At 40.5% G+C, this 16,171-nt stretch overlaps 1 protein-coding gene across 1 annotated transcript; it reads left to right on the forward strand.

The window, feature by feature from the left end:
• Positions 1-2,359: 2,359 nt before the first annotated feature.
• On the forward strand, positions 2,360-14,758 carry calcoco1a (calcium binding and coiled-coil domain 1a). Its single transcript, XM_020635048.3, has 15 exons — positions 2,360-2,556; positions 3,582-3,746; positions 3,845-3,947; positions 6,380-6,582; positions 6,762-6,974; positions 7,259-7,407; positions 7,504-7,573; positions 7,695-7,850; positions 8,221-8,475; positions 8,699-8,824; positions 9,519-9,614; positions 10,480-10,567; positions 10,738-10,985; positions 11,219-11,310; positions 12,737-14,758. The coding sequence occupies exons 2-15, from the start codon at positions 3,615-3,617 to the stop codon at positions 12,762-12,764; spliced, it is 1,959 nt and encodes a 652-aa protein (XP_020490704.1). The 5' UTR covers positions 2,360-2,556; positions 3,582-3,614; the 3' UTR covers positions 12,765-14,758.
• The last annotated feature ends 1,413 nt before the right edge of the window (positions 14,759-16,171 follow it).

Genomic DNA, 16,171 nt, shown 5'->3' on the forward strand with positions numbered 1-16,171 from the left:
GTAATTCTTAACAATGCAACTTGTTCAAAATGAATTGTGCATCCCCCTTCAGTAATTAAAAATTTGAAAAACATATATGCTTTTAACATACTAAAAATATCGATACTTGCCGGCCATGAGACGATATAATATCGACCCGCAAAATATTTCGATACTGTAATGTATAAATTTTCCCCCCCACCTCTATCTATATACATAATAATATAGAATGAGGATTTCTTAAGCTGTGGTTGCTGAGGCATGAGGACTGTAAAGCTTAAAAACTGACTTTAATTTACACTTCGGGGTATTTGCTTTTACAAAATGAACTGCGTTGAACATTTAACTTTCTTAACTTTCTATTCAATTCTGTTCAAACTGTTTAAGACCAGATTCAGTAACAAAAATAATTACATGCATCTTTATTTTTAAGTAAAAAAATAGGCATTTAGATTCAGGAAAAAAATATTCAAACTCTGAAAAGAGATATTTTCCTAATCCTGAGGTGTTGTTATCTACCTGTATGGTCAGTCAAATACTGTATGCTGTTCTGTTGCTTGCTAAACCTTTTTTCACCAGGCTAGTACAAAGTTCAGCAAAGTCAGTAGTATTTGGGGTTTATTTTTTCTATCATGCATCAAATGCTGCAGTTTTATCAAACAGCTTATTCCTTTCATTCAATTACTTTCCAAAATTATGAAAAAAGACAAACAATATGGGCTGAATCAACTTCACACTACTGTGCCAAAGGTTCATGAGTCATGAGGTTGCATGCATTGTGTATTTGAGAGGGTTTAGGGATTTGGTCTGCATAACCTTGAATGAAAAGCATTGGGTTTTCAAGATGGTATACTGCCATCTGCTGTCTTATGCTGTAACATCACCTATCTGATCATTTGGACCCACTCAAGTTAAAAGCACATTGTAAGATGTTAGACATCCCTAAAACCACCGTCAAATTGGGGTATGTTCCAGAAAGTAAATTTAAAAAAAATTATCCCTTTCAAATCTTAAACATGTGTAATTATCAAAATATGTATTTCAAAAGCCTGACTTTCTTAAATTCATTTTTTGTTTGTTTATTTGGACCCCCCATTAGCTTCAGCATAGCGAGCAGCTATTCTTCCTGGGGTCCGCAGTTAACATATTGACAATACATTTTACACATTTATATATATGTATTCTTTCCACACTACACAAACATTCCCAAGCATATAGCATATCTACAATAACAACAAAATAATAAAGACAATTTACATAAATGAACAAAAACCCAAAAGAAACAGACAAACACAAAGACTACGTCTGAGTTTACAACATCTAAACGATAATCATGGTTACACAAAATAATTGAACCAATAAAATTATGGTAGAATTTAAGTTTACACCAGTACTGTTTTAAGTTCAAATGGGAGGTACGTGTACTTAACTTGGGTATTTTTTTCATATATTCTTTTTCATCACTACATTTTAAAGTCTATAGGCTATTAATGTTCCACTGCATTAACATGTGTTTCGATTGCTTAAGTAACTTGTTAATTTGCTAAATCAGAGTTGTATTACAAAATACGACCATGTAATATATCATCATGTATTATTATGTACTTATCAGTGCTGCAGTAAATAAAGATGGCTTTTATCATCTCCCCACATTTACCAGTTTTAACATTGCAACTTCATTTAAATGCATCACTGATTTAAAGCCATGGATATAATATACATTGTTCAGGAATATTACAATTTGCAATAAGCTGTTGCTTATTTTAAATGTGGTACTTTTTTCTGCACATTGGTTTAAATAGGTATGCTTAGTAAAGGACCTAGTATTTCTATCTCAGATAAAACAGTAAACCAGCTTCATTGAAAAAAATAATAACAGCCTGCACCATTAGCATTTAATTCAAACAAAGAACTATTAAATTAATGGAATATGGGGAGGTTGCAGAAAACCTAAGATTTGGTGTTTTACAGTAATTTCAATTCAACAAAATTCCTAGTATACACAATGAACCTTCTTGATAATGCCACTGACACCGACAACGCAGTCACAAGGCAAACATCTGCAAGAGGGAAGAAAAAAAATACAGCGAGTGAATCTGGCCTCTCTGCTCACTACCGCGAATCGTTGTTTTTCTCATCGCATTTAAGACACACTCTCGGCCATTGGTCGGTCTCTAATCCGAGACAACCAATCGCCCTTTGTGATCCGAAATCCGATGACAAAAGTCACAGTGGCTGATGAGAAGCATCATATTACGTCCAGGCCGACCGCTGTTATCCTGGTTTGAGCCATGGGTATTGTAGTTTCTAATGCAACATTACAGCTGTGCTTTGACGACGTGGTGAACAGCAGCTCCCACAATTCCGCGGCTGAAGTGAAGCTTGTCATGCTTGTGTTTTGCTTTGGTTTTTTTGTTATTGTTTCGGGTTAGTGGAGCAACTGAGCCAGTGAAGGAAAGCACGACTTTATCGCTCGTGTTATCGTTTATCTTTTTAAAAAGAAAAAGGACACAAACACCTGTATCTTGTAGAGAGACGGCTCGTTTCTACTCTTTAGAGAAGTTAGGGCGATAAAAGGTAAGAGATACACCAAAGACGATCGAGGGAGAATGTGCGCAGATGTCTTTTGTAGTTATCAAAGCCTGGTATTGTCCTTTCTGACGTGCACGCTAAATGAAGTAGTTGGATAGAACTAGTTGACTAAAATCGGTTCATCTCCGCTTGTGAGGGCTGTTCAACATTTTCTTCCTAAGCTTGTCTTGACGTGCATTGCTCGTTTCTCGACATGTGCTACTGTAGGGCCTTTTAGCCTCGTGCTGTGTAACATGAACCCTGCGAAGCTGCTGTAGATTTTCGCCATTGTAGTGTTCTTTTCGACGGTATGTACAAAATGTGCTGCAGCATTAACTGCACAATAGTTTATGGAGGAGGCTGCTCTGCTGAAAATTAAAAAAAAAAAAGAAACTCCACATCCCTGTAATAATATTTATGTATGGACTGGAGATGGATATAAAATATGTATCCATAAGTGCATCACATGTCGAGTTTTGCATTTCTCCTTCTCCATCTGCAACATACTATAGGTGTAAACATGTGGCCTACAGCAGAGTCAATATCCAACATGATTGTAAAAGGGGGAAAAAACGGGCACACGTGTCTCCATTTGGTGCAATTAACCACAAACACGAATTCCTAAAAATGTATTGAGGGTGTTTGCCTGTAGAATTTGAGATGCATGCATGCATGCTTGAGGCCCCATGACACCTTGTACTGCATGCTCACACGTGATGGTGTACAACAGCAAATAAAGTTGACAATGACTGAAATAGCCCAAGTGACCAAACAAGTAGTATTTCATGTTGTTCAAAGGCCATGAACTCATCGAGGTTTAGTTATTTGAGAGTGTACTCCTTCAGGGTATCGTCTTACTGCTGGGAAAAAAAATAATCACACACCTCTGTCTTGTTTGTTCTCCAGCTCTCACCTCCCTGCCATTTCACAATCTTCATAGCGTCATGCATGTCAGTTTCTACTTTGCACTTTGTAGTAAATAGCCAACAAAAACAATAACTCAAGTTTGACAATTGTGTTCTTTCCTGTAGGTGCAACATAGCCTGCCTTTGTTTTGTGTAGTCATGGAGAAGGCTTGGCAGGTTGAGTTCAGAAATGTGGGCTGCAGTTACTTCCCCCAGAGCCGAGTGGATTGCCACTACACAATAAGTTCACAACACAATTGGGCCAGCAGTGACTGGATAGGGCTCTTCAAGGTATTATTAAAATGACCACTGTCACAAAAATCAAGAGAATCATATATGTATTCAACTGCAAAATAACTACCAGTACGTGTGCAACTTTTTTTTCTCAGGTGGGATGGTCATCAGTGAGAGAATACCACACCTTTGTTTGGGCGCTGGCCCCGGCTGACTATCAAGAGGGCACAGATGTCAACTGCAGCGTGCACTTCCAGGGTACTCATACCCTTGTTTTCTAATTGTATTTTATTTCCCATAGTTAGCCAGAATCTATACTAGAACAGTGCTTACATCGGCACATAAAACCTTCAGCAGGAGATTGATGTTTCTGTAAATTTAATTGCTCTGTTGTGTATAAAGGCTAGCAACTGGTCTGTTGACTGAACACAATGCTATTTCTACTTTAATAGTATGATGTAAAGAGAACATATCCGGTGAAGAAACAAATATCTCTCCTAGATTGTTCTCAAACAAAGACCCAGTCTCTTTCTTTCAAATGCAGTAGGTTGAGTAATGCAGATGACAATGACTGTGGCTCAAAGCCTGCCTTGACTGCCACTGCTCACTGGAGAATACACTGTTCACTCTGTGCTGTCTGTTTGTGGCAGCTGATAAGCCTGATTCAGTGCAAGGGGCACATGTTCAGCAGGTGTGGAATCGACCTCTTGCAGAGTGATTTATCACTTACTACAACATAGGGTCAATGTCACTCTTCATTGGAAGAAGAGCAGAGGAAGGAAGTTTAAAAAAAAATCAGTGATGCAGTGATTTAAAAACAAGGTTGCTTGAGCAGTGACCAGAGCTTGTGCTATAAGTTACAATACAAGTCATAAACTTTGCTGTATGTCATTGTCTGCGCTCCTCTAAAATACATGTGTAGTGAAACAGAAATACTAAGTAAATCATTGAACACAGAAGGCTACAGCCTGGATGAGATAAGGATAATATTAGGTTAGCTTACTTTATGGGCTGGATGAAGTTACAGGTCATTGCTGGCTGCTGTCTGGTCAGACTGGGAGGCAGAAGGCATAACATCAGTTCTCCTTTGCCAGGCTGAATAAAAACGACAAAAAATAGCAGAGTCAGTCAGGACTATCAACACTTGGACAAATACGTTTAAACAACATGTAAACTGGAAGTAGCTTGCTTGTCTATAGAAGATTTTCTGACTCAATAGTAGAGACTTGTTGTGTTAGCTTATTTGTGTATCCTAGTTTAACACAAACACTGAAAGCAAATGAAACATTGGACTAAGTCTTCAAGACCAAATTGCAGTGCTGAAACTACCATTGCATAGAAAAAAGTTGATTCTCTAAACTTTATTAAAATTTTAAATATTAAAACTTTATAAAATGCCAAATACAGTTAAATTTGAAGACAAATTATGGAATACAGTGTATGTTTCTGCATCTGCCTGTCTTTCATAACAACAGACAGGAAGGCCCATAAGCCCTATGTCTAAAATAAGAGTCATAGCAAACATTAAAAAAAACTGTTTTCATCTCTACTTACTTCTTGGGAAATTTGGTGCTCAAACAAATTATGAAACACAGAAATGTAAACCTTTGCCGTCTACAGTTAGCAGTCTTAGTGTCAGATGTTATTTTATGAGCAGTTAAATTTCTGAAATGTTGTTAATTTTTTAATCTAACTTGCTTGTCAGTGTCTAAAACACAAGGACCCTGTAGATGCACTACAATAATACAGCTTGACATTGCTAGCTAGCTTGCTGTAGCAAACAGAAGCATCGGCTCTGTAACGCTAGAGTTACATAAAAGTCAGATATACAATTGGCTCATTTTCACGCAACTCAGCAAAGAAGTATCTAACAAAAATGTAGGAATTATTTTAAGGGACCACAGTCGCTTATAAAGCAGTAATGTTTCTATCAAAAGTGGAGCCCAGTACTAAACAGGTAGCTAGCTGTGATACAGGACCGTTCAAGTGGTCTGTTATCAAAGGTAGGCTTTATTGTACTCTTTGACTATTTTAACAGAAGAATAATAAAAGCAGGAACTTACAAGAGACAAGTTGGGCTTGTCGAGGATACTGCAGGATAGTTAAAGTCCACTTCAGGAAGGTTTGAAAGTCCAAAACTATGTGCCAATTACAAAGCACATTCACGTATTTACATGCAAGTGTTTGCGACCAGATTCAAATAATAAAAAGGCGCGTAACGCCATGTTGTCTCGTTTGTTTACTTCAACCTGCGCAATACAGTTTTAAAAAAAACAAAAAGCGCCTCACTTGCGCTGAACGACTTAAGTGCTGCCACAGGTGAGCGGAAGCGGAAGCGGAAGCTGTTTTGCAGGTGAATTGTTCATGAAACAATTGTTGTTCTCGCAAGGCTAAAACAATTTGGTTGTCAACATAAACTTAAAAATATCATTGTTTACGCATTGCAAATCGCCATTAAGTGTATTTAAAAGAAAAAAAAATGTAGTCGATTTATAAACAATTAAGGCTGGGCACGTACAAACACCGAAATGTTATCAGACTGTATCATTTACTTTTAAAGTTATCTTTAAAAGGCACAACACTTAACAAAATAGACAAAATAGAGCAATTGCCCAAAGACTTAAAAAAAAAAAAATCTTTACTACTATTCATTTTAACTGGATTCTTATTTTTTTCCTACCACTTTATAGCCTCCTACCTACCCAAGCCAAGTTCTCAAGAGTATGAGTTTGTGTATGTCGACACTAAGGGGGAAGTATGCTCTCGCAGCTCCAAGTTCACTTTCTGCACTCCAAAACCTCTTGAGGATTTGGTGACCCTGGAACAGGAGCCCCATGGAGAAGAAGAAGGCACTGGCATGTTGCTGGTAGTGCCTAGGGCTGAATTGCTGCAGGTGAGCATAACCAATACAAAAATTCACGGACTACAAGTTAGTGAAGGAGAGTATGGTTATAGTTTTGCTAAATTAACAAGTGCTGATAAAACATGTGCTATGGAAATCACTGCTGTTGCTTAATGCTGGCACACTTCTGATTCCCCATCCACTGAATGCTTCTTTCTGTGTCTTGTCAGAGTCGACTGCAGGAATGTTTGCGAGAGCGTGCAGAGCTGCTGCAGGTGCAGGAGGCTGCAAACAGACAGAAGGAGAAGGAGAAAGAGGAGCACAAGAGGGCGAGGGAGTCCTTGGACAGACGACGCAAAGAGCTGGAAAATGATATCGCCAGGCTGCAGGAAGAGCTGTGGCGGAGTCAAGAGAAGATCGGGGAGATGGAAAGGAAGCAGAAGGTGGTGTAAAGAGCTATGCAAATAACAGGAATATGACCATTTGATTAGCCCTGATTTCCCTTTTACTATTTCCATACTCTTCTCTTTATCTCTGCCCTTACTGTTTAGTCTCTGCTTAACAACATCCTATACTTTTCATTATAAACTTTCCAAATAGTGATTTAAAAAAGTGTATTAGTGATTGTATTAAATGGTTGTTTATATATTTCAAGGTTAAATGGAAAATATTTTCACATGTGTTGCCTGTAATTAAAACTCCTCGTAAAATGCTTCCTCTCTGTTAGGAGGAGCGGGCTTTAGGAGAATCACTGGCCCAGGAGAAATGCACTTTACTGGATGCGAGGGAGGAGAGCAAAGTGCGAATCAAAGAGCTGGAGGAGGATATCAAAACCCTGACACAAAGAACCGTGGAAAGAGAGACGGAGCTGGAAAGGTACAACAAATAATGCTTCCTCCCTTTATCTTCTTTAAGAGTTGTGTGGGTCTCTTGGATACTTTTGATTGTCAGTGACTAAATGTCTGTGTGCAGGATGAAGGAGAGAGCTAGAAGGGCTGCAGCTCAGAGAAAAGAAGAGGAGAGTGAGAGAAAGAGCATGCAGGTAGTTTTAATTCAGAACAAGCCATATGTCACGATCAAATCTGTGTTTCTGTTGTCATTTTCTCATGTTATGTTCTTTATGTCTCCTCCTCTTTCTGTATCATTTGTTTTCTTTCTTTTAGACCAAATTGGAACAGACAGAGAGCGAACTAAGAAGTCTGTCTAAGGAGTTTCAGGGCCTGAGGACTTCACTGGCCCAGAGAGATACAAGTGTCCTGCAGCTCCAAAGCACCATCACCACCCTCACCCAGAAACTCACCACCGCACATAGGAAAGAGGTCAGATGAGATGGGGACCGGATTAAAAAGAGGCTGTGATATACTTTAAAAAAAAAACTTTGAATGTGTCATGACCGAGGAATACTTCACTAAAGTTTAAGAAACCTTTTTGTATATTTTCCTTGAAAGTGAATTTGTTTGTGCACGTCATTCATTTTTTAGCAAACAAATTAACTCCTCCATTGATGCATTATCTTTTTAGAAAAACATACATTTTCAATGCTACCATGTCTTTAATCTTTGAGCACTTAAAGCACGACATTACTGTTTCAAATTCATCACCAATTTCTAGTTCCATTGCTGGCATTTTGTTGCAAAGCAGCTTGCAGCTCCTTAGTTAACACACACTTTCTCAAACTTTTACTACCAGGCTGAGAGCGAGGCAACTCTGAAGGACATGCGTAGCCTGCGGGAGCGCCTGAATGCCAGCGAGCGTGCTGCAGAGGGCTTGAAGAGCGATCTCTGTGCCATGGTAGCCCAGAGGGATCACGGGCAGGCCGAACTGCATCAGGCTCGTCTGCAGGCCGCCCAGCTCACCCTGCAGCTGGCAGACTCCAGTCTGGCCCTGAGAGAAGGAAGAGCCCGCTGGACCCAGGAGAGGCAGAGTCTGCAGCGCACTGCTGAGGTACTGCACAGAAAAAACAAACAGAATATTTGTGCGGTAGATTTAAAGTTTGAAATGACACTTTAATATTTGTAGGTTATACTGTTCTATGTAATGATGATTCAAAACAGCACCTAATGACTGAACTGTTTACATAGCTCTTTTAAGTTGCATGCATTGGTCACTGCCTGAGATGAACATCATTATTATTATTTAACGAGAAATGTGGGTCTCACCCTGGCAGAAGGACCATGAGCGTCTTGAGATACTGAACACAGAGATGCAGAGGATGGAGGAGAGGCTGCAGGAGGAGACGATGGAGAGGGTGAAGCTGGAGGTGGAGCTTGGAAGAGAACAGGATTGCAACAGGGTAACAAAGACAACAAAGTTATTACATTTTGTGTTCCTCTGTAGTTAACTTTTTTATAAAGTGATTGGAGTAAGTCATACTTCTTTGACACATGCATATGTAATTCAGTTAAAGGAAAGGTTCAGTGCCGGGTTTGGCTCAGGTGGTAGAGCAGGAGCCCCATGTACAGAGGCAACAATCCTCGTCGCTCTGGTCACAGGTTCGACTCCGGGTTCTGACGTGGTTTGGTGCATGTCTTGTACAGCACAGTATAGTCATAGTCTTTCTTGCCAGGAGTTTTAAGTTGACCATACTACCACTCTCATGTTGTACATTTGGTTAAATAGCATGGCATAAATGCTGGGTTTATGGTGAAAAATCCACTTACCGGAATCACAAAGCTAAATCATTTTCATGTACATTTGAGTTCTGAACCTATTTCTTTGGCCACACACTGTTTTTTTTTATTTTTTATGTTGGCAACATGATCGCTTCCTGTCTTTACGCTAAGCTACGCTAACTGCCTGCTGGCTCAGGCTTTGCACTTAAATCACAGAAATGAGAGTTTCAATAATCTCCTCTGATATTTATCCATCCTGCTCCTTTAACTATACTATACTATACTACTATAATTCACCCCCTGCACTGCACACAGCTGGTATTCTTTATGGATTTTTCTAACATGCCCTGTTGTCTGCTTATATGTTGCCTGCAGGTTCAACTGAGTGAAACCCGCAGGGAGCTCCAGGAACTGAAGGCCAGCCTTAGGGTAGCACAAAAAGAGAAAGAGCAGCTGCATGCAGAGAAACAGGTCAGGAAACTTAACTCTGTGCTGACAGATTGTGTGTCCAAAGCAGGGAAACACTGTAATATTTGAAGATTTGCTTGAGACAATGTGTCTTTACTGACTTTATGGCCTGTTTTTAGCAGTTGATAGGCTGATTAAGGGCCTCTATGGATTAACAAGTAAATCCTGACTGTTTTATTCTAATCAGCTCATAACTGCAGCACTTAACTCATTATCAGCTTTAAATTCTGTCGAGTTTAAGAAGAATATGTACCACTTAACTCTAACCCCCTACTTGAGAATTATAATTATTTCCTAAAAGCTCTGTATAATATAATATACGATAATAATAATCATATCCCAAGGCTTACTGATGTATCATATACACGAGTACACAGGGATCGTGAATGTCCAGGTGTTTGGAATCTTCTGTCTGTTGTTGTCTTCCTGGTTGTTATTGTGCAGTATAAATTGTTTATGGTGCGGTATAAATCAGTGGATTTCAGGGCAGTCAGTGCTGCCGCTGTTAAAGTGCCTGCAGAGTTTTTGTTGGCCTTCCCCAATCACATTTGCTGAGTACTGGCAGAGTACATGGTCAATGTTTTTAAAATCAGTGTCCAGCTTAATTTTAACGTCAGCCATATGGGGTCATAGCAAGGGACCTGTGGCACATTGTAAATCAAACAAATGTTTCACTCTTCACTGAACAGCCATGACAATATTTATATAATAGCAGCCATCGTGTTTGTATGTTTCCCATGTAACAATTTTATGTTGCTTTGGCTTAAAGAAGTGGGACATCATGAGGGTTATGAGGGTGACGGCTGTTGAAGTGGTGATGAAAGTCCTGCCCGGGTGTGTGATATGATGGCTGTATTTTTCACCGCAGGAGTTGATGGAGTACATCTGTCAGCTGGAGCAGAAGATGGGAACAGTGGCCGGTGCCAAGTGGAGCGCTGCCCCGCCCGCCTCTACAGGTGAATGGACCCACACATTAATCTACTGTATGCCCTGCAGATGTGAACAATAAAAGTGTTCACTATCATTCAGCAGCAACACTAAATATTGTTCAGAGCGGCCTGCCTTGTGGGAAACGGCACAAGTATTTTGCGGAAAAGTGATTGCTTTTTTTGTTTGTATCTGGCAGGACGGCCTGGCAGTGCATTATCTGACTCCGAGGATGAGAACCCTGAGGCCCTGCAGCCCCTCCGTCCACCCAGACCTCTGGGACACTACAGCCTGTGTGAGCAGGGTGAGCCAGACTCCCTGCTCCTCGCCACCCCTCCTCCCTCCCCCAGAGAGACCGAGAGAAGCACAGTGGTCATCAACCAGCCAGCCCCGCTCTCCTCGCCACGCCAGGCCAGCACTGACACTCTGGCTCACAGCTCTGACTCGGTGAGACACGCTCTCTGAGCTTTTCAGCGTCGCCGTTGTGTAATTATATGTGATACTGAAAATGAGCTATGTCCTCCTCCTGTTGATAGCCGCACACGCCAGTTAAACCCGGGCAGTGGATCGTTTGATTCAAACATTATCTCCTCAAGCAATTAGTCCGCTAGTCTGCAAGTTATTAGACTGTAATAGCTGCTGGACAGATATGTTTTAACTGTGTGTGTGTGTTGCACTAGGAGGAGGAATCTGATCTGCGTCAGTGTGGAAGACACAGTTCTGGAGAGGAAACAGCGCTTTTGCTGCCTGACCACGCGGACACTGTTCTCAGGTACGACGTCTGACCCAAAACACACTTTTAATTATACACAGAATTCTCATACAAACACACACACACACACAGGAAGATGTCAAAAACACACGCACACACATACCTCTGTAGTATGAAAGGAGTTATGCGCAATAAAAGGCCCTGCATTGAAATGTAAATCTTGATATTTGCAGTAAGTTGTTTCTTTACTCATAACATATGTGATAGGCCGGCCTCCTTCAACAAATTGCTGTTTCTTGCTGGGGCTCCTTGTTTTGTCATTTGTGTCTATGAGCAGTTCATTAGGAGAACGATGCCACTTCTCAAATGATAAATATCAGAAAAATATCCCAAGAAAGTCGTTCAGCAAAACTTGTTACTTCTTTTGTGTTCTTTCTACCTCTTATTTTTATATCCTGTGACTTTTAAGCTCTTGAAATGCTTTTTGCACATTGTTTCATAAGAAATGGCATTGAGACTATTTTTCATTGAGACTATTTATGAGATAAGAACTTGAACTTTTATGTCTTACTCTCATTTTCATAATAAGACTCAATATTTTAATTTGTGCAGGAATAGGAATCAGGTAAATAATGTCATATTTTTGTGGACACCCTACTCGCCTTTTTCTTGAAAAAGTGTAGGATTAAGGGTTAGCTTGTAATCCCACCAACGAGGGTAAGGCAACAAATTGAGCACAGTGGAAGATTTAATGTTCAAAAATGCAGATTTGCATATCTGAATGCATATTAAAAAAAATTCTTTGAGGCCAAACAAGCTAACAAATTTCTTCCTGTCATGCTGGCTGGTTTTAAACTCCAGCAATGCATCATATTTTATGAGCTCAGGACTTGATTTGTGTCTACAACCTTACTCTGCAAAGTAATTTGTAAACCACGCTGCAGGATAAATGCTGTGGAGTAAAAAGGAGCATATTTCTCCATTAGATGTAGAAGAAAAACGCCTAAAGTATTCCAGATTACTACTTTAACTTTTACCAAAGTACCTGAGCTAGTCTTCTTCGTAACTTTACACCTTTGCTCCCACACAGAAATGGTTTTCACTCTTTGAATTCAGAGCTCTCTAATGACACATCATGTGACCAATTATTTATGGCGACAGGGCGAGTAAGGCTGGAAGATGGAAGTTTTGAATATGCGCTCGTAAAAGAAGTTGAGGCAGAGTGAGGCGGGGGAGACGGCATGAGACAGAGGAGGGGGTGAAATGGGAGGACAAGGGGACAGATAAGTTGACAGCAAGCTGTAGCAATGATTTACCTGATGGGTGTACCGCAGTCACGGGCCAATTTTCAGCATCATTAAAGCCCTCCTTCTCTCTCTCTCCAACTCAGACGCTCTTTCAGTCTAACCTACTCTTTCAACCAAAAATGTGTGTTTCTTTCCCTTTTTCAATACACGCACACACTCTGCTTTGTGTCTACCCTCAGTGATCTGGCCGACACTTCGCTATGGTAACCGGTGGACATCCAGCCACAGCCCCAGTGAGCGATCAAAGAGGGGAGAAGGAGGAGGAGAAGTTGGACTTTTCTCCGAGTTAATGTGCTTCCACATTATTTCCATTAACAAGCACATACACTCATACAGACAAAGTTTTAATATGCAGTTAATCTTTATTTGCTTTCTGCTGTGGACCCTGGCTTTCCCTCCAAGACTGTTGTGTTGTTATTTCCCCGGCTGAGTGACATTATGCAGGTTGACAGGTCAACACCACGTTAATGGCTGACATAAGACGTTTGCACAGTTTTTTAGGCTCGGGTTCTGGTGTTTGAGAGTTTGCAGACTGTAGCCGAAGGATTCCTGTTGAATCATTGCGACATCGAGAGCTTTTTACGACGGGATGTTATGTCGCTTTTATGACATTTGTGATTAGGAGTCATGACAGGCACTGTAATTATGATGTTTTGTGCAGGGCCCCAGCACCACTGGAAATCAGAGCAAAAACTCACCTCCAGCTTTCAATTCTCCACAGCAGCTTTGAACACCGCTCATGACAGCATAACATAAATGAAACAGCGCCATGGCTGGAGTTATATTGCAGCAATATAGGTCTATGACATCCTATTTCTCCACCATTTACTCATGTACAGTAAGATTTGATATGCACTTTCTTGTACGCATTAGCGGTTGATTGTTGTCGTTTAGACGCCGTTTAGGAGACGCGCTTTAAGACGGAGAAGCAATGGAACTAGAAAGCTTATTGAACAGATTGTGTTTAAAGTCTATTAAGATAGATGCCAGATGCAACTTTCTACTTCAGTAACTTCACATCATCTTTGTTATGAAATAAATGCTCATAAGCTTTTCAGTATAGTTCAGCAGCACTTTTTACTGGCGTATGATCCTGGATTAAATAGATAGCGACATGAAATGGTAATTTACAGGCTCGTCATTTGGATATGCAGTGTTGTTACAGTTTATATTGTAGAGATATCTTACCTCACATCCACACAGTTCTAAATGTGTGCCTAAAATAATGAAAGAAAAACAAGAATCATCTTAACTATCCTAACATCCTGATGTGGTGTTGGTGTTTTCCCCTTTGGTAATATACTGCCTAATAAAAACTGCTGCATACCTTTTAATCAATACTGTATGCATTTTTCATGATATTCTATTTAGAATTAACTTGAGTGATGCTGCAATGAGACTATATTCAGGTTTTGAGTTTGTAATAGGTGTTGGGTTTTTTCACACAACTGTGCAATGTGTGACAAAACTTTCCATGCTTGGCTAAGAAGATTTGCTAAACACTTTGATGCTTGATTTGATCTGCTGTATTTGCACCCTATTTTTTACTATAGAAGAGTTTTTAGATGAAAAGTTGCTATATGGATACTTTATAGTGTGTAAGTCGTGTGTCCTTTCATCCTCATCTTAATCATTTCCATTGTGTGTGGTGTTTACGCATATGTTATGTAAACTCATTTGTTTGTTTGAATACTCAGTTTGAACTCGTTTGAGGTTTTTATTTGCCAGATCTCGGTGGTTTTGAGAAGGGAATGACAGCAGAATGTTGAGGAGGACGTCTGATAAAGAAATAAAGTTGAAACACCTTCAGATGAAAGAGGATGATTACAGTACTACAGGAGAAGCAAATGCGTTTCTAACTTCTCATTGACCTCGTGTCACTGGGTAAAGTGGTGTTGCAGTGCGCCTGGTATTCTTTACTAGAGTATAGAGCATTATATGTATTATCCATAGTCTTCGTTTGTGGTTATAATATGACTTTTATGTCTTGAGGAAGATTTTTTTTTCTTGGTGTCCCACTGAGAGCTCCAGGATACGGTCTCCCATTGCAATAAAACTCCAGTGGTTATGGTTTGTTTTGAAGTTTTGTGTGTGAAGGTTACCCCCCCATGTACGCCACCCTCCCCGTGTATTTTCTTATCAGTCGTGTAACAGGGGTTTGGGCGGGGTTCTGTATAATAAAATGGTTTATGTATCCATCATTGGGTCTAATGTGTCTTTTTCTGGCCAAAGATCATAGCAATATTTTGATCCTCACATGACATTTCACTGGTAATTAACTATGCCATTTCTTTTCACACTGCTGTATAACCCATATTCCCTTTTGGCTCATTGCCTGTCTCGGATACATTTCTCATTCTGTATTTCCTCCAATCTCACCTTTTGCCTCTCTCCCCCCCCCCCCAAGGCCCCGACCTCCTCCTCCTCATCATCCTCCTTGTGCCTCCTTTACTCCTCCGGCGATCTCCTTCTCCCGCTTTTTAAGCTCTCCACACCGCACTCCCCCATCTTAAGTCTGGGGTGACGCTAGCTAATTATAAAATCAATGATGCCGGGCTGCCTAGTTTACAGCCCCCTCTAAAACCTTAACTGGGAAATCACTGTGGGATTGATGACTCCCTCACTCTTTATCTCTTTTAATTAGAAATGTAAAAGATATGAAGACCCAGAGGCCAGAACACATCTCCTAGTTTTTATGACCCCGACGCCTCGATCCCCTTCCCCAAATCACCCCTTCTTCCTTCCTCTCTCTCTCTCTCTCTACCTGGCCTTGTTTATTTCCTCTGCTGGCACACCCTCCATTCTCTTTCTTGTCACAGATACCTTTACCCGTTTTCTCCATCTCTTTCTCCATTACCCTTTCTTTAAGATGGCACGCCTGCCCGTCTGCTCGCACATAGGGAAGGTGTTAAATTTATGGTCTTTGCACTTGAAACGCTCCTCACCTTCCCCTCACCTCTCCTCTCCTTCCCTTGACTGATTCCTCAACCCTCCATGGACTCACTGCACGTGTAACAAATAACCAAAATGTCCTTTTTTTTTTTGTCTGTTCTGACCCAAGCAGGAGACACACTGTTATGGATGTGCTGTTCTACACTGTGACCCTGCTCCAATCTCCATATTTTCATCATATGACAAACGCACTTACCGCATCAAACCAGTTGCACCTCCTTTTTTTATATCCCACTTTAAGCATGGGCCCTTCTTACCTAACTTCCCAGGAGCACCTTGGTTCACTGAGCTTCATCCTCCTGATCACTCTCAGAGGAGCTCCATTATCGTTCCTGTGTGTTGACAAAGGTAACGCTGCAGTTTGCTCATGTTCAAAGCAGCGGCTGTGCTCTCTCTCTCTCTCTCTCTCTCTCTCTCTCTCTCTCTCTCTCTCTCTCTCTCTCTCTCTCTCTCTCTCTCTCTCGGTTTAAAAATTCAAATGAGTTTCTTTGGTATGCCGCACTCATGACCTACTTTTATGGATTCTTTACTATTTTTTATGAATAATTGATGCCCTGAGGCTGCACGAATATTACAAGGGAGATTTTTTACCCTTTATTAATTCATTGCACCTTTTCTCCAGGAGCCTTTCTTTACACATTTCCATTTTTTCTCCATTTGCA

This window comes from Labrus bergylta, chromosome 12 (genome assembly GCF_963930695.1).
Source record: "Labrus bergylta chromosome 12, fLabBer1.1, whole genome shotgun sequence".
Taxonomy (NCBI): domain Eukaryota; kingdom Metazoa; phylum Chordata; class Actinopteri; order Labriformes; family Labridae; genus Labrus; species Labrus bergylta.

Bases quoted from the DNA above. Each gene is read 5' to 3' on its own strand.
- calcoco1a (XM_020635048.3), top strand. From the start codon at position 3,615: ATGGAGAAGGCTTGGCAGGTTGAGTTCAGAAATGTGGGCTGCAGTTAC. The intron at 3,747-3,844 runs GTATTATTAAAA...TTTTTTTCTCAG, and splicing joins ACTGGATAGGGCTCTTCAAG to GTGGGATGGTCATCAGTGAG. The intron at 10,986-11,218 runs GTGAGACACGCT...GTGTTGCACTAG, and splicing joins TGGCTCACAGCTCTGACTCG to GAGGAGGAATCTGATCTGCG.